Below are 18,815 nucleotides of genomic sequence, written 5' to 3'. Positions count from 1 at the left end.
AACAGGCTCTGACGTAGTAGACTCTGTTAGCGGAGTGGAACTATTTGGAGTCTACTTACTCTGGGATGAGTTCGGAACTAAAGTTGGCGACCTTCTTCTAGTATTAACGGCTTCTACTGCGCTGCGTTCGGCTACTGTCATGGCTACAAAGTTGGTACATCATGATTACAATTACACAGCTGTTAAATTTTCGACAATCAAATTCAAAAAAAAATCGATTTTCAAAGCGTCACTTACCAGTACTGAAAGATGAACTTTCTGCATCCGACCTCACGCCATCTGCGGACACAGCATATACTTCAACCTTGTACGTACGCCCGACTGCAAGACTCCCAATACTTAAAGGCAAAATTTCGCCGGTAGATAAGGTTTCTAAAACGTAAGAGTGCAGCAGTGTGTCGGTATCCGTTTCGTCATAATGTTGGTGTTTACTTCGATAATTCCGTCGTGTACACCAGGTGTCGTTAGAGGAACGGCACTCACAAATGTGTTTCGAATTCCAATTTATTGTTTTAAAAGAAATGAAAATCTTGACAAGGAATACATGAACCGAATGTAAAAGTAATGAAATAACACAAAGAAAAATAAACCGCAAACTCTTAGTAGCGCATGGTCTACAATCTACATACGAGTAGGCAAAAGCAGTGAAAATAGTTACAAACACAGCGCGAAATTAGTGAAATTACTAGAAAAAGTCAACGGTCATAATTGACAGAAATCCCCGACTCTACGGTTTTTACATCGTGTATTAGTGGACGAGAACGGATCATTCTCGGGTCAGAATTTGGTCAAAAATGTTCCAAATTTAAGCAAGCAGCCGCCCAACATAATGTTAGTTGGTTACAACTTAGTCGGACGAGCTTCGTCAAAATCACTGCAGCAAATTTTCACAAGGAGAGAGGGCAGTTAGACTGGCAAGGCAAGAGCAAAGAAGTAGAAAAATATCAATAACTTCCACGGAATTGGTCCTTTAACTGATTCAGTTCCAACGAAGCCGTTAATTACCAAGGCCTCCACACCGGTTCCGAGTCGCTGTCGCTAACCGCTGAACAAGAACGCAACATTGATGATGACATCATCAAAATATCCTGGACTCTTGGGACAAGAGATGAAGCTGGGCTGGTCGGGGACACGCAACATATCGTGTAGGACTTTTTGGGCAGCGATGCGGATTTGCGTTGTTCTGTTTCCGTGGATACGTGGGCTGTTCTGTTTCCGTGGATACGTGGGGGTACGGTGGACGACGTTGATAGCGAGATGAGGGTAAAGTTTCCTTGGACGTTGTGCTTATTTACACTCCCGCATCCGGACCTTTGTGGAGTCGCGGAAGGAGACAAGGAGAAATGAGTTGGGAATGGAATGAGTAAGGAAGACGAGGAGGGAATGAGTGGCGGCGGTACATTGCTTCCGAGGTGGTTCATAAGCCTGGAATCAAATATTAGAGAATGTTTAAAAATGTGCCACAGCCGGTAAAGACCCAACATAAAAATAATTTACAAGGTCTTGTGAAAACATTTGTCTTGATAAACTCACCTCGTTTTAACGTCGGGCTGAATTCCTGCGTTTGTGTTCTCAAGAGTGTGAGAAACCTCGTTTTTACATTCCACAAATCCGCTTCTGTATTTACTCGTGACTCTTGGATCAATCGCCTTCGCTGCGTTCAATGTCTGTCCCTGAAATTCTTTCAAATAGCGAACAGTCATTTCTAGAATATCAGCCTTTTCCAATTTTGAATGCCTTTGTCTTTGCTGAAGAAACAACTATATAAATAAAAAAAAAATGAGATTAACTGTTTTGCAGACTTTGAATTATGTTTCTTAATTTGTAATGACCATTTTTTTCATTTGCAGAAGGCCTACGTTTGTCTTTTACACTTGGCACTGCCACAGTATGAAACACTGTAACGATTTTGTTTAAATACGAGGAGAAAAAAATTACTTACCTGTATTCCTAAAATGTTGAGGAGAATACTTATCAGTTCATTCAGACTGTTTTTAATCCTCTTGCGTCGGCTTTTATCCTTAAGCAGTTTTGAAGTCTGTAACAATAATTTCATTGTAAGTTTATCGTTGACTGTATATAAGTATTACGAAACGCTTCAAGCGGACGCCGTAATCTGGCGATGGTTGCACCCTAAACATCGGGAAAATTGTACTTACTCTTCAGTCATTTTTCATTACGGATCCCGAGGAAACCATTTGTACGTTGGTGGTATCCTCGTACACTCTAGTATCCACTAACTGTTTGCACAAAGACGGCAAATAGCAGGTCTTTCATTTCATACTAATTTTAATTAATGTTTTGTACTGATTTCACCTGATTTCACATTAACTGAAAAATTTACTTTGGCCCTTTCGTAGCGAAGTATGAAGTATTAATCTAATTCTCCTCGCACTTATTACCAGGGTTCATAACTAGGTGTTGTAATCTCAAACCTTAAAAAGAGTTAGATTCTCACTATATTACACAAAATGAAGTAAATTTCTATCATTATTACAGTCGAAACCTATGAAATGCGTCTAAGTGGTTCTCAACCGGGGGTCCGCGGACCCCCAAGGGTCCGCGAAACGTTTTCAGGGGGTCCGTGAGAACTTCGAAATTTGCAACATAAAGTAAGAGTTTTTAAAAAGTTTTTGCTGTTGATCATTGCTGTTTGAAATAGGCTTGAACTTTTGCTTAATTGCCTATTGTGATGGGACAATACAAAAGCTTATTGAGATTTATCACCCGCAGGGAAGGCCTATTGTGATGCAATAGATTGCGGATTATACGAGAAGACAGCTGCATACAGTGATTTTGATGTATATTCGATAAATTGTATATATTGTGTATTCCCATTAAGTGTATGAAATAAATAAAAATATCCGCATAGTTTGATGTTATTTTGATTGAATAGCGCAGTTGTGCACCAAGACTATTAAGTAAAACTAAGCAAAGAAACATTTAAGTCACAGCGGTAAAATCTTTATTCCCCAGAGAGAATTATAAATTCCAAATTGGCCGAGACCTATTAGGCGTAACTTTTTTCCCATACTGAATGTGATCAATCAAAGGTTGTTTATGAAGAGAACAAGTTTTTAAAATATAATATAACTTCAGATAGCAAATAGCACAGCCGAAACATTTACCGACTTTGCTGCAGTTCTTCGTTGTTTCAGTTCGGTCAGTCCTCAAATCGCTACCGTTAAAATTGAACTAAAATTCAATAGTAAAATTGATAACTTTCTGAATCGTTGCTTTTTGTGTCACCCGCTGTGGTTTTGAATCATTGTTCAATGTTTACTAATTTCTTTAGTCACTGGAGTTGCTTTTATAAAACATTGCAGCCAAAGTTTTCAGTTTTCACTGTTTGAAGACAGAAAACCTTTAAGTTCTGTGGTAGCTAGAGTTCTGTGTTAGATATTTTCAGTGGTAGTTAGAGGTTAACACGTTGATTAGTTTTTATCTATTTTACAAATAACCGCATCTGCTGATCAAGAAACGTATAATAACGTAGGTTACTTTCATAACGCTATTTCATAGGTCGCTAAATAAATAAATTTAATAAGTAAATTTGTCAGTTAATGTGCTCAGGTGCTCAAAAGACCTGGTAGCCTATTTGCCGTCTTTGTGAAAACAGTAAGTGGGTGCTAGAGTGTTTAACCGAGTACTTACATATGTTTCCGGTTATATGTGCTAAATAATCTAATATTCATTTCAAAGGGTAAAAATTGTGATGATGCGTAAGGAACGAAATAAAAATAATCAAGAAATTTCGATTAAAAATAAAGAAAATTATACTTTTAGCATCAAAACCGTAAAACTAGTGAAAGGCATAACAGAAAAATGAGTGAAACACGACGATAAGGAATATAATGATCTCGATAAAAAGTTACCATGGACGAACAGTTATAACCTTTCCAATTTGAATTTTGAAAACGGCAATTTAAAAATGCAACTGGTGTCCAGGACTTTGTAATCAAATCTAATAATGCGCTTTGAAGCATTTTTATATATATTTGTCATGAAATGACTTCGCAATGCTTCTTACACAAGGAATGCTTAACTCAGGGATGTCCAACCTTTTATTATAGTGGGCCGCATTGTCACTTGAAATAATTCAATGGGCCGCAGAACCTATTAAATTTCAAGAAAAATGGGTACATGAAGTACATACTTTTGGAGTGAAAATGACTAGCGGGCCGCAGGTTGGACATCCCTGCCTTAATTTATAGTAACACGTTGTAATCGTCCCATTCACCCAATACAGTGCTTCTGACACAGGAATATTTACCTGGTAGTACCTCGTTATAGGCCTAATTGGTAAAGTCTCACCGGGTTCGACATCGACAAAATTCCGCGGCGCAACGAAATTTTGCTCGTTCAATGTCGGCCATATTTATTAACAACCTCGCGCACTTTACGTACAATGTATAGATGTATTACCGGTCTGGCATCCTTTGAGAAGCCACCTTGATGGTTAAATTTAAATTGATTTAAAATAAATTTAATTGAAATTTCATTGCATTGTTCCATAAGGCGACATGTGCTTGTTATATTTAATCTTATGCGTTTTGTAACATTGAGTCAGAACAAAGCTTTCGTGCATATCGCAGCTATTTATAAATAAAATTTTTAACTTTCTTTATAATTGTCTGTTCTATTAAGCTTCATATCAAGCAATTGTTTAGATTTTATTTCCTTAAATATCTTGTGAAGTTATTGTTATGAGTCATTTCCTTTCCATTTCCTCATTGTAAGCTATTTTATTTAATTGATTAAACAATTCACATTTTCATGAATTGTGACGTAGTGGTATCTCTTTCATTGCCTGTTTAATAACAACCGATGTCGGACTGAGAATAATTGTGGAAGCGCTTGTTTTATTGCAAACGATTCCTAACTCGATTAAACGCTCAGTGTAGGTTGTGTTCCCAGTCAGTGGAGTCCAGTTATCTATATTCTATACGATGGGATTAACGTATATCTTTCAATTCAAATTAATATCAACGAGCTGCTTTGAAATTCTTTTGTAGCTTGTTTAGGATTCGTATTACGAGTATTGTGTGTTGATTTGATATCTGACGTTTAATTGCGACCAGTGATCCACCAATGGAGGACTAAACCGTATTTTCACTGGAGTTCATCATAAAGCCTCATTAATTTTGATACAATGCGTGTTTCTACTGCACTGATCGTTGTGAATATCATCTTATGTCTGATCCAGTCATCCATGGGAAGAATCCCTACAGATAAAGAACCAATCAACGTTTATAAGTTGGAAGGTTGGTACCGTCATATATACGTCATAATGTAGGTAGATTGCTTGCCAGGGTTCCAACAATATGTGTTTGTTTAAATAAATCGGAGTGACGTCACTTTTCACTTCATATGACACCAATCTCCCATATTATGATGTTATCCATAATTTAAGGCGTAATCAAGGATTATTAGGATTACAATAAACCCTTCGCCCCTCTGTCTATCAAATAAACTCTGCTTTAAGTGTTTATGACAAAATAGATACATGTTATGACGTCAAAGGAAACAACTTGTTCGAGTTCAGTGCAGATTTCAGGTCTCCCACAAGTAGAAGTGTTAGAACGTAGTTGAAGTCATGTTGAAATTTTCCTTAAAATCGAGTTTGTTTCATTTCGCTTTTACCGCCTCATTAATTCGAGTCAATCGCTCAGCTTTGTAGAATTGTTTCAACAAATTGCGCTTTCGCGCGATCGTTTATTGTTTGGGATTGGTTTTTTCAGGAGAAAATTCTCCAAATTTGACGATTAGTTTTCGATTCTGTGCAAGTTTGCTTGAAGTGGACGTGATTTATATTTTATGGCGACTTGGCATAAAGGCGATCAAACTTTCTGCAAGAAGCTCTTTTAGGAGACTGGTGTAATAACAGTATTTAGATAAATCAGCAGTTTGACCACAATCTGATGAATATGAAAACGTATTTTTCCAGATTCTACGTGGCTTCAAGTGTTTCGTGGTAGCAAAAAAACAGGCCAGTCCACCAAAACCCTCCCATTGTTGAAGAACTTTCAAGGCATGACCAACATTGGTGGATATCACTACATTTACGCCAGGTCAGTGGCATTTGTACTTTGTGACTTTGAAGGTTTTGGAGTTCTCAGCTCATATTGAAAATACCTGCGAGGTGTGAAGACTCAATTCGTTGAATCACTTTCCACGAGGTTCGATATAAGCGGGGGGAAGACAAATACTTTCGTTTGTTCTAACGAAGCTCTTTACCTCTGCTATATTTCATATTAATGCTTAGTACTTTTACGATTTCTTGCCAACATAAGGAGCTTGTGTTTAACGTTTAACCGAGGTACATGTTCTCCGAGACATCTTTGCGTTTGTTTTCAACATAAACCTGCACTGGGTCTTCAAACATCAGCTATCACTACAACTTAATGCGTTTGCAGTGTTCAATAGGTTTATGACGCATTGTTGTCTTTGTCGGTCATAATACAAGTTTTTTACACATACGAAAGTGTCTATTGTGGGGTAATAATGCTACACAAAGTGGTCTCTTCGTATGAAGCACTCCGAAATGATGAAGTTGGTTCTTTTTTCTACAGATACTTTCCTCCGCTATGTTCGCGCGCCTACAAGATTCGTTTAAGTTTAACCAAACATCTATTTGTTCTGGCAATTATTACGTTGAAAAAATAATTGTTATTCAATCCCGGCATTATACCATACAGGGCACTGCATAAGCACAGCAACAGATCGACCATTTCAAAGTAGCGCTGGCAGCTGAATTGCGTCACAACTCATTCGTTGTCATGCTTGAATGGTTTTGTGTTTATTTCAATTTTATTTTCTGCGCAGGGATAATATTTTTGTCCTGGATTTGAAGAATCAGTCAAGCGGAACCGGCGAAGTCACTTACAAGCAGGTGACGCATTTGACTTTAATCAGCTAAGCATGATTCGCGTTGTAATGATTTCGGTGATACTGGAATGTGGATTGCCCACACTATTCACACCCACCTGAATTTATGATTTCAGAAGAACTAAGACAAAATAAACATCATTTTTGAGCAAACAATGCACATATTTAGCATCATGCGCCAAACACGTTTATAATGTTTTTCTGGAAAAACTTAATTTCAAACTTCATGATTCTCTTTCAAACTTCTTTAGTGACGTAATAACAACTTCAGAATCTCAAGTTGTCACGTGATGAAAATGTCTTGGATATAACGTAGCGAGCTTCGAGGCGCATATTTTCTTGTCAATAATAAGCTCGTTGTAAAGATGACGTGGGTAAGCCATTCCACAGCATCGCAGATTATAACACTCGCAATACGTTGCAGGCAATGACGTGGAAGTCTGATGAAGCAAGCATCCAGTTGTGCCAGAGAAAGGGTCAGACCAACAAAAAATGCCAAAATTTCATCAAAATTTTCAAGCTGGTCCACGACGGGGAATCTCCCAACCGAAGAGTGATTGTCTGCTCGACCAAATCTTTCAGTCCTACTTGTAGATATTATGAGGTAACACTATTGGATTATTGTGATGTCACAATATTTTGGATATGCAGCAAGTTTTTCAACAACCGGATGGGTTTTACTGTAAACTTAAAAATGATTCTCGAACTTTCAGCTGACAGAGGGCGGGAATTTGTCTTATTTGAATCAGGAATTTGGAGGAAAGCTGAGCTGTCCCTATGACCCGGATTATGACGTAGCAAGCCTAGTGTCGGGTTTGTTCGATATCTAGAATTTATTTGAAGATGAACCATTTTATTTATGATTTGCGAATCCAATTAAAACTAGACATTTCGCGCGACTTTGTTGTGAAAATAATGAAAATAACGCGATCAGCTCAGACTAAGAATTGAGCGAAATCTCAAGCTGTTTCGAGGAATAATCTTCTTTGCATATTCTACGCAGGCGACAACCTGTACACGGCGACCCAGGCAGGCTTCCGCGGGGACGATCCCCTCATATTCCGCTCATCTGTCGTCCGAAATGTTCACAGCAGAAGGGACGCCAGTTTGCGGACAGCTAGCGGTGAAGCGACCTTCTTAAACGGTGAGTTTGCAGTTTGCACTGTAAATATTGTGGTGGGCAAGGCACTGCGCCTTGGCTTAACTCGCTGAATGACACCCTTGTAGGTAGAAACTATCTTTACTTATTTAACATCTGAACCGTGCTCGTGTGCAATGATCCGTAACCGTGATCACTGAAGCGTGACGTCATTACACCTAACGCCAAGTATTCCAGCCGGAGAGCGTCGAGTCAAACCCAGTTATTTTCAGCCTCAACCCTGTGCTCGCTGGAGCGTGCAGAATGCAGATAGTAGTCTCCTATGTTTGACTCAGTTTCTTCGTTTGTCTTGCGATTATGACGAGAAAATGCCTATTGTTGAGTTTCGCTTCGCATCTAATCTCAGTCGTCTTATTCCAACAAGATCCTTATTCTGACGAGGTAGATTTGTATTTATTCCGCCATACATGGATTAAGTCGGGCGTGATTTTGATTCCTGTTGACTTTTTACAAGTCATTTTCTGACCAGCCCCAAACGTCCTGTCACTATAATCCCGCTTCCAATTGTTGCGTAAAGAACACGCGACACTCATTCGTTGTCATAATAACTTCAGAGCTCAGGTTTATTTTGGCGACAGATTTAGACGATTCAGCAAAAATCGAATAAAGGCGAACGTCAAGATTTCTTCAAACTGATTATCGCGAACTTTCCTGGATTCCGGGAGTAAAACCGCTTTTCATTCTTCTGTTCGCTAACACCGAGATTGTGATCTCATATTAACTTGTCACACCAAGTCTTCTTGGTTGAACTTCGTCGACATGAAAACTGTTGTCTCAAATGCGTCTCTCAAACGTCTCAAATGCAACGTCGACATGAAAACTTTCGTCTCAAATGCACCAAGTTAGGCAATGGCGCCCATTGCCGGATGCCCCGGATGGTCAACCTGCGTTTGCACAAGATTTGCATTTCCTTATTTGGTACTTGTCGTTTTTTTAGCCTTCACGCAACAATAAGCATTTTGCTGAAGTAAACCCGATCTCTATGTGACGTAATGACATGTAATAGAATCTATTATCATGTAAGAAACAAGGGACTATGTCCAAAACTTGTCACGCCAAGTCTTCTTGGTAGAACTTCGTCGAAATGAAAAATATTATCGTCTAAGATTTATTAAAATTTTAATGCTTGGTGTTCGTTAATAAATAGAAACTAATTGCCAGTTAATGACCATAAATAATGGCTGTTATTTTCCAGGTCCCCATTTCATTAAATTCTTCGACGGCGGCATGTCTTTGAACAAAGTTTATTCGTTTTTTACCGAGATCTCCGTCGAGGATAAATCAGAGGTACATTAAATTACTTCATATAATAGGCAGTAATTTAAATTAATGTTTCCCCTATACAGCAAGTTTACACGCGCATCGGTCAAGTTTGCAAAAACGACGGTGGATGGCGCAATTTGAGGAATCAGTTCTCGTCATTCTTAAAAGCGAGACTGAACTGCTCGTTGCCAGGAAAACCACCGTTCTACTTCAACGAGCTTAGTGACGTCACTGAGCTGGTGTCGTTGGACAAGTGGTACAAGGTCGGGAAGACAAAAATGGTTTTCGCTCTCATGAACACGCCCAGGTAGGTTAGCATGGGGCTGAATATTCACAAACCTCGACCTAGTATGAAGGCACCCAGCAGCATAACCTAAGCTTAACCACATCACATTGAATTCTCCTCCTCACAGCAACAGCATCCATGCATCGGCCATTTGCGCATTCTCTCTGCCAGACATTGAAGCTTCCATGAACGGCGCATTTTATGAGAAATTCGCCGATGCAAAGACCAGTGCACAATACTGGGCTCAGCAGGACCATCCCCCCAATCCTCACGTGGCCAGGTAAATCATACTTTATGACGTATCATTACGTCTTTTTTGACGTAATATTTGATCATCGTGCTATGCACAAGGGTTAGTAATTATGACGTATTTTTTCATTCCCAGCTGTGCAAGCGATCCAAGCAAATTATCCGTCTGCAGTCTAAACTTCATGCACATGCATCCCATAATGTACCAGAGCGTCAACGCGTGGGATCTCCATGGCAACGTGACGCAACCACACAACGCGATTCCTCTTTATTCGAGAACAAACTCCGGGTAAGTGACGATAATAGACGAACAATAGCGCCACCAACAGGTCCCGTAGACTCGTAGAGCTTCTGTTTATTTGAGGATTCTTCAGAGTTGAAAGAATTTCAAATTTCCAGAAACTTCCTGACCGCGTTTGTGGTGGACACGACAGCGGGCACAACCCCCATCTACACCGTCTTCATCGCGGGCACTGATGATGGAAGAATTCTGAAGGTTCTCCTCGGAGCGGGGACGAAGTCGGTCCTGATCGAGGAGAGGTTGGTCTACAGCGAGGACAGATGCGGACCTGGGAACAAGTGCGTCAATATTGTTTCTATGTCAACCGATTGGATTAGAGGTTTGTGATGTCACGATTGTTGTTTGTTACAGGAGGGCTCTTTCGATAAATCTCGACAAACCAACCGGGTCCATGTTGGTCGCATTCGAGAATTGCGTCATTCGCGCCCCGCTCTGTGCCCTCAACACCTCATGTGGCAGGTGAGCAAGGAAATAGCTCGCGCGTAGACCGCGGCAGATTGTAACCCGGTCGATTGTTGTTCCAGGAGTTGCATCAAATCCCGGGACCCTTACTGCGGATGGGACGGGAAAAATTGCGTGGTCGTCGACAGCCAGTATCACGTCAACAGTACGAGTGGTGCGCAACCACGCCAGGACGTGTTGGAAGGGAATGTAGCCGGGATGGAGGAGTGCAACGTCCACGCCACAGACCTGGGAGGTTTGTTACGTCAATTATAGTTTAACCAATCATCGCACGGCTGAAATTGAAAAGTGAAAATTGTCTTTTTGTCGTGCAGCGCCCTCTATTGGTGCCACACTCCCTTCCTTTGAAAATGAGGAAGTGGAACCAGCCGTAAATGATACGTCATACAATATCACTGTCGCTCCGGTTATGTTGCATGACGTGTCTGGGGCGACTACGTCAGAGTTCACGATTGGGATCGTTTTTCTATTGGTCTCTTTTGTTGTCGGTGTCGTCTTCTGTGTGTGCTTGTGCGCCCTCCACAGGGGATATTGCTGCGGGAAGTTGTCCAAGAAGGATGACGTCATCCTGGTGAGCATTTGCGTCATCAACTCAACGTAGTGTTGGGTCTCATCGTTATAAGCTCATGTGATCATGGCCACCTACTCGTGATCTCTCATTTCATATAATCTGACGTGATCGTGATGTGATTGTTATCTCTTCTTCAGACGACCTTGCCCAACGGAAATGACGTCAGAAGATCTTCGAACCAATCTAACGGCGAAAACGCATCAAAGTCGCGGCAACGAAGCAGCCATGCAAGGTAGCTTTAATACGTCATAATATTTGCTTTGCTTGATTGCACGTCTTTGCACTCCATGTGATGTGACATCATAATGTGTTCTGGTGATAGGAATCGAACTTCAACCCACAAAGAATCCCGTAGAACGCGACGAATCAAGGAAACGAGCGCGCTGAGTGGTGCAGAAATGGGAACATTCCACTCAAATGATCTGTTCCTCTCCTCCAAACATCCCTTATATTATGACGTCACAGACCGAAGAAGCAAGCAGGTAGGTGACGCAAGAGAAGTTTAGCGATTTTATTTGTGTCGTAATAACTTTAAAACTTCAATGATTTCCAGCTGAGATCAAGCAGCTGTATGGGGGGGAGATGCAAAGCGCACATCTGGAAACCTTCAACAAGTTCCAGCCCCGAAAACACTGATGACCTTCAACATTTTCCTCAGGTTGACTATTATGTAGTCATCGACAACCAAAGAGCTAAAACAGTGGTTGATTCACTTTTGGGGGCTCAGTCGCTGTTCCAGCAACACTCCCTCCAAGTTGCCGACACCATGCCAGGGCGGTACGATCAGCAGCAGCACCCCCTCTACGTCTCGATGCCCCCACCGGTACAAAATCCATCAACCCCCATACCAGCAGGTTGGCCAAACCCCCCACAACCCAACCCAACACCCAGCAAAGCGTTCGAAGGTCAGCGCGTACTCATGGACACCCATGACAGAAGGAAGATGATCAATTGGCAGCCCCAGTACCAGGTCCCACAGAACGAGGTTTTCGAGGAATCAGCCCAACAGAAAATGATGGGTGAGTTACACTATGAGATGAAACTAAATCTTAACTGTAGCTAAATTTTTTATTGGAGATTGTTCACAAACAACTAAGCTAAAATGTTTTTACTTGCGACTATCCCGCTTACCGCTCGATTTACCTTTATGACGCAACAAAAAAACTGAATTGAAAATTTCCACTCATAACAGGACTACCCAACGGCCACGCGGGCCGCAAGTGGTGGATGAGCGAATCGGAGAAGAATAGTCTCCCTGTGATGTCACGCCCCACCCGTTACCACCCCTTTCTACATACAATTCACGAAGAACAAGAACCTGCGTCACACGGGACCTATGAGGGACCCAAAGATGATTCGAAACAAACCATATTGAAATAATTCGAATGTAACACGTATTATACTTTTTTGTACATTCTGCGTTTTAATTAAACAGTTAAATAAAAAAAAACTTTCAAGTAATCAAACGACGTCATTGTGATGTTTTTTCTGCTTTGAGACTATATATTCGACCTTCTCCTCGTAGTCTAGTCGGAACAATGTGGTAGGTGCAGTGTATAGTTTGGATTGAGGATGTAACATTCAGAAGATAAAAAGGCAGGCAAAAATTGGTGTCTTGGTGGAATTTAAACTGTAGTTTGGTTTATTAGTAATGCTGCTGAAAAGCGGTTAGAGATTTGATACAAATCCAAATGTTATATGCATCAATTGTAGTTCGATTAGATCTTAGCGCCCTCTTGGACAACTCACTGATTATTATTAAATGCCAAATAGTTTGTGTTTTGCAGAGTTAATGCTGCGTCATTTTACGTAGGGCAGTTTTTTTCTGTTTCAGGATTATAAATCAATATCCAAGAAAATTATAGCGGTAGCCTATAAGCAGGGTTGCCATACCGTCCTTATTTCTAAGATTTGTCCTTATTTTAAAGGTCCGTGTCTTAGAAAATATGTTTGTCCTTTTTTCTAAGAAATGTCCTTATTTTCACTTGCGTCCTTATTTTTTGGGCAGAGGTTCGTATTTTGGGCATTTTGTCACCTTTACGATACCATTTTGTACCAAAGAGATACCAAAAAACATGCAGATAGTGTCTTGTTTTTAGTTTTTTTCGTTAGGAATATTGGTTGCTTTCTCCTGTTGTGCATTTTTTAAGGTGATATTCGTCTTTCGATTCCTAGTCGTCCTTATTTTTGAGTTGAGATCGATGGCAACCTTGCCTATAGGCTAGTTCAAACAATTTGGCATGAAAAAGATATCCACTATATTTTGAATGAGGCAAAAATTCCATATGAAATGTGCCCTGTAAGAAATAAATGCACACAAGTCGTGCATGTATTTTAGACGGGGTGGTCAAAAAGCCCCTCATGTGTAAGTGTATTTTCAGTGTCTCTGGCACTCGTGTAAAATAGAGCTAAGGTGTGTAATTTTGCACATGTATAGTAAAATAGTTTCTAGTTTGACTAATAACAACATTTAATACCACCACCTGTTCCAGAAATGCCAAACACTCAAGAAATAAGGTATTATTCTTGATATTGCTGTTATTATAAATTTTATGTAATGTTTTAAAACAGATATGGGCTACGTATGAGAGTTACCAATCTTCATATTAATATTCAAGGTGAAAAAATGAAAGTATTTTATCCTTTCTAAGTTTAGAAGTGATAAGCTATGCTATCAATTTGTTGTTTTGGCTGTGCAAATACTTCTTTTACAACACCGATCCTAGTGTCAAGGTAGATAACTTTGATATGCAATGTTTATAGCAGGACTGGTCAACTCGCGGCTCGCGAGCTGCATGCGGCTCTTTGCCTGTTATTATGCGGATCTTTCGTTCATATTGAAATTGAACCTCCGAAAGAGACCACATTTTACCCATTTTAGGGAGATAAACAGAAAAGTAATCTTTACTGGCTAATGTTCAATTGATATTTGCTAAATAATGACTGGTTACATCAGATTCCGACCCAGAATAAAGATTGAAACAATATTTCATGCACTATTATGACGTAATAAGAACATCCTAAATGATAATGTGTATGATGTAGCTTTTTGCGGTTAAAACGTTATAGCATGAGGCTCTTAGTCTCTGACTGGTTGGCCACCGCTGGTTTATAGTGCTGTACTAACTGCAATCTTTGTTTTGTGGTGCCAATATCAGACCGGTTCCAGTTGAAGTCGCGCATCCAGATCCTTGTATTTCCTCCTTTTGATAGGAGGCCCTTGGGCACAGAGCGCCTCAATCTTGTTTTTGTTTATGTTCTGCAATTTCCTCAAAGCTTCTATAAATTTCCAAATGGCTGGGTGTTGCATTGATAACATCCTGTTTATTAGATTGTGGTGACTTTCAACTTTGTTGTTGGTTCTGGCTTCGCCATTTAACACCCGAACATCAAACAGACTCGTCTAGACCGGAAAATGCATGTAACAATAGGAAATCTATGAATAAAGGTGAAAAACCCGTAAGGTCACCCTACACCCTACAAGGGGCCAAAAAACTCTACGAGTGGCAACCTTGACTGCAATACACATACTGGATAGTGACTAGATAGTGAGTAGTATAGTGTTGCCACCCCAGGACTCCCACCTCCATGCGCCGCCAATGCGCCGCCAACTCTTACCGCCACCCCTCCAACTGTGAAGTAGGTCACTCCAAGATTAGGTCATTCAAGTAATTAGGTCAAGTCATGACCGCGTGTAAAAAGAGATAAGAAAAGTGACGTCATATTTTTCGTTCCACACGTAAAGAAAAAAGATGTTAGAAAAGTACAAGTGTAAAAGTGACGTCATAGTTTTTATTCCATAGCGCCAACGTGCGGTAAACATGTTCTAGGTTTCTAGAGGAAGGGTGTAAAAAAAACAGAAAAAAACATCTTGGGTTTGTGGATATTCGATATCAGTTACATCATAGTTTCAGTGTAAAGTATACAGAACGATGAACCGTATGCATTACCGCCTGGAATCATATGGAGAAAAAAGCCTAGAGTAAGAACGCGTTAATCGTATTTGCATACGCTAACATGACCTGGTTATGAATTCCAGCTTGGGTTGAAATAAGCCAGACTTTAGAAACAAAGCACGAATTACCTATGTTATTCGAGTCCAGATTTAAGAGAAGAATAAATAAAAACTAGCACCCAGCTGCGCGTTTGTGTGACCAGATTACGGATTTCCTATGTTTACGAAGCAATTGGCGAGCAATACGAACTCATTTTCATATCGGTAATACGGTTCAAGAGCGTTACACGTTTCGCATCCCTGACCAAAGCATGATCGATCAAGGTCTCGAATCATTATGGCCATAATTTCGTGAAAATATTTTCCAGAGACAACGATAGGCGTTCAAAATCCGTGTCGCATTTGGATTTATTTTACGACATGAAGGAAATGAAGAAGACGACGACTCACCAGTAATATATCGTTACTTTCATCCGGACAATCACTCCGATTATTTGTATTTAGGCCCTGAAACCATCCGCGATCGAACCGAATTCGATCAATTCCTTATCGATATTCAACGGAAGAATATCAGACAATGGTCGGATAGATTAAAATCCGAAAGCGCTTGGGTCGTGGAATCTGTCTGTAATGTTGAATTTTACATCAATCCACTTCGGTATATACCGATTGGTATACCAGAAGCACTACCTGAATTTATTATTTCAGATAAAGGTCGATTTGTATGAGGTGACAATAAAGAAAAAACGTGTGATTTGGAATCTTCCCATCCAGATACATATGATGAAATATAGCCTACAGTAACGCCTAAACAAAACAATTTAGTGTTCAACCACTTCATACAGGAAAAAATTTTTAAAACAACTTTAAGTTGTCAACGTTTTATTCCATTATCCAACTTTTAACCTAAGAATAGAGTTTGAGATATAAATTTATACTAAACTATAGCTCGTGTAATTGGGTAATGCGAGAAAGTCTTAAGTATATAGCCCCGAAAAACATAGCTTTAGGCTATTCGCTTTTCAAAGGAATACGATCATCAGTAAAAATACAAAATATTGGAATACATCGATCGACGGATGAAATAAAACTAAGACCGCGTTTCGTTAGGTATAGAAAAACTATAAAATTTTCTTAATTTGTTGAATTATTCAAACAATTTAAACTTATTCCGCTGATCATATTAATACATATCAACTTTCTTTAGAAAAGAACGCGTTCAAACCGAAAGAAATGATTCCAACACCACAAAATTGGAAAATAAATATGCGGTTAAAAGCAAGTGTAAACTGTTTTTGATTGATTCTTCGTATAAGCCAACTTAACTTATAAGTTACGTTTTAACAAAATTCATTAAAATAAACATATTTTTCCTAAACACTGTTTGGTACGATGCATTTTATAATCTTTATGTTCTGTGTTTAACAATTTAAACGTTTAAACGTTAAATAAAATGTGGCATGTTTTTTGCACTTCTGTGACTTTTAACTTATGCAGCACGTGAATGATTTTACAATCCTATAGGAGTAACGTGAAATGGTCTGCATCAAAAATCCGAACATGCAGTAATAATGTACGGTCAAACCACGTCATTTTTATGTCCTTCAATTGCGGTTAAATACGGTAATAACTACAATTTGCAAAAATGCTGCGGGCCGGATGATTTTGCTTGGCGGGCCGGATCCGGCCCGCGGGCCGTACGTTGCCGACCCCTGTAACCCATACTCCTTAAAATACGTTGCGCTCTATAGCCCGGTGCGCCTTATGTATGAACAAAAAACTAATCAAAGCAATTTATTGACAGTGCGACTTATAATCGGGTGCGCCTTATGGTCCGTAAAATACGTTAATAACTACAATTTGTAAAAATGCTGCGGGCCGGATGATTTTGCTTGGCGGGCCGGATCCGGCCCGCGGGCCGTACGTTGCCGACCCCTGTAACCCATACTCCTTAAAATACGTTGCGCTCTATAGCCCGGTGCGCCTTATGTATGAACAAACTTATGTACGTTGCCGACCCCTGCTGTAGACTTTAGTGGCATTTCAGTGGTATACTATTAACCTTCCAATTACCTAGGATGTATTATGGCAACACGGCAACACATTTTCTGTAAATTATGCCTCCCCTCCCACCCTAGTCACGTTTTAATTTTACACAAACCCTGAACGGCATTTACGTCCAAGTTAACACAAACCTCTAATTAAGTAACATTGCATTCGGGTTCGCCATTGTTGGTATTCGTGTTCGTCCGAATCTTCCATAAAGGCGATATTCGGCGAATCTATTCGGGTTTGGGTTCGTATCGGCCCATCCCTAGTGTTAAGTGTTTTGCCTAGTTCGTGCAACTGTGTTATGCTAATGCTCTGAGTAGGCCGTTTAATAAATCTTGCGCATGAATACCAGACTTTTTTTACCGAAGGTGTCGTATGTTTTCGTTGCCCTTCATTCGCCCATTCCTTCCAAGCGAAAATTGCTTATCTTATCTAATGGTCATATATTCAGCTACCGCATGTAGATGAAACCCTAGCACATGAACTTCCATGTAACTTGGTTATCTGCTCAAGTCAAAGCTTATTACAGGATACACAAGGGTCAGCTTTGTCCGCGGTCAGAACCTTTGCTTTAACATGTTTATGCGCGTATCAAGTTAAGGAAGCAGTTGCTTATTTTCTGTTGATATGCTGTCAAGATTGTATCGCCGCATGTTTATCGCTTGGAACTAATTTACCGCAAATTCATTGATGTTTCCAAAATCGGCCTTTGCTGTAAAAACGGCATGATTGACTGATCAAAAATGTTTTCTCAATCTCCAGTACCGCATCCGGGTTTGGTCAAACTCCTTTTCAGTGAGCAAAAAATTATGCCAGTTAATGGCGAAATAAACAAAACACAAAGCCTGGTGTTCATGCAGCAATTATTTATTTCTCCCTTGCCGCACAGATTGCATCTTTGTAGGCCATGTTTGCGTTGCGCATTAAATTTAATCATACTGCGCTATGTTGCGCGCTGTGTTTACTGCTCTGGTTGGGGATACAAGGTCGTTTTAAATGAAGTTCGTGCTATTACGAAATTGCTTTGCATTTGCCTATGTCTGCAGTCATCTAAATCAATTCCCATTTGTGAATTAGCTTTATCGGGAATGGTTTTAGGAAACTGCCAGAAACTGATTTTGTAGCTTCTATCTATGGTTTCACTTTTTTCAATCCATTAAGATTAAAAAGATACATCGGAACAACGTTCAGTGTTATAAGGCATAGATTTGTTGAAGCCGTGCTATATTGGGAAGCCAGACCGCAATTGATCGTGTACTGTACACTCTATGCATTGTATACCATATGGTGTAGAGTTCTGTAGACTTTTTATGAAGATTTATCTGAACACGCGAAATCAAAGGCACTATGTACTTTGACTAATGACTCTTCTGGTCTCTTTGGCACATTGCCGCCATTGAAAGCGGTCAAGTAGAAATTTGGCTTCAAAACATTTTTTGAAAATGTATTTTTCTACTGGAAGCTTGAACCCATGAGAATTATGGAATAGAATAAATTCAGCCATTTAAACATGACTCATTTCTTCAACTAAACTTTAATTCACGCGGCTTAAGAAGATAATACCTTACTTTAATAAACACCGTTACCGGAAGTTTATAAGAACCGTATTTAAAGTAACTTTCTTGAGCA

At 39.9% G+C, this 18,815-nt stretch overlaps 2 protein-coding genes across 2 annotated transcripts; one reads left to right on the top strand and one right to left on the bottom strand.

The window, feature by feature from the left end:
- Positions 1-1,001: 1,001 nt before the first annotated feature.
- On the bottom strand, positions 1,002-2,277 carry LOC143460721 (transcription factor HES-1-B-like). Its single transcript, XM_076958362.1, has 4 exons — positions 2,242-2,277; positions 1,943-2,038; positions 1,534-1,760; positions 1,002-1,425 (listed from the first exon to the last, which is right to left on the bottom strand). The coding sequence occupies exons 1-4, from the start codon at positions 2,275-2,277 to the stop codon at positions 1,002-1,004; spliced, it is 783 nt and encodes a 260-aa protein (XP_076814477.1).
- A 2,875-nt stretch (positions 2,278-5,152) lies between these two features.
- On the top strand, positions 5,153-12,559 carry LOC143460636 (semaphorin-6B-like). Its single transcript, XM_076958265.1, has 18 exons — positions 5,153-5,264; positions 5,948-6,071; positions 6,826-6,892; positions 7,313-7,492; positions 7,602-7,701; positions 7,892-8,032; positions 9,243-9,334; positions 9,394-9,617; positions 9,724-9,876; positions 9,982-10,134; positions 10,245-10,424; positions 10,498-10,605; positions 10,671-10,843; positions 10,923-11,179; positions 11,317-11,411; positions 11,502-11,661; positions 11,733-12,198; positions 12,372-12,559. The coding sequence occupies exons 1-18, from the start codon at positions 5,153-5,155 to the stop codon at positions 12,557-12,559; spliced, it is 2,973 nt and encodes a 990-aa protein (XP_076814380.1).
- The last annotated feature ends 6,256 nt before the right edge of the window (positions 12,560-18,815 follow it).

This window comes from Clavelina lepadiformis, chromosome 1 (genome assembly GCF_947623445.1).
Source record: "Clavelina lepadiformis chromosome 1, kaClaLepa1.1, whole genome shotgun sequence".
Lineage (NCBI taxonomy): Eukaryota > Metazoa > Chordata > Ascidiacea > Aplousobranchia > Clavelinidae > Clavelina > Clavelina lepadiformis.
Note: the sequence above shows the minus strand (reverse complement) of the source record. Positions and strands in the feature narration are given on the sequence as shown.

Bases quoted from the DNA above. Each gene is read 5' to 3' on its own strand.
- LOC143460721 (XM_076958362.1), bottom strand. From the start codon at position 2,277: ATGAAAGACCTGCTATTTGCCGTCTTTGTGCAAACA. The intron at 2,039-2,241 runs GTTAGTGGATAC...TTATTGTTACAG, and splicing joins TTGCCGTCTTTGTGCAAACA to ACTTCAAAACTGCTTAAGGA. The intron at 1,426-1,533 runs GTGAGTTTATCA...ATTTGATTCCAG, and splicing joins CAGCCCGACGTTAAAACGAG to GCTTATGAACCACCTCGGAA.
- LOC143460636 (XM_076958265.1), top strand. From the start codon at position 5,153: ATGCGTGTTTCTACTGCACTGATCGTTGTGAATATCATCTTATGTCTG. The intron at 7,493-7,601 runs GTAACACTATTG...TCGAACTTTCAG, and splicing joins CTACTTGTAGATATTATGAG to CTGACAGAGGGCGGGAATTT. The intron at 10,606-10,670 runs GTGAGCAAGGAA...TTGTTGTTCCAG, and splicing joins CTCAACACCTCATGTGGCAG to GAGTTGCATCAAATCCCGGG.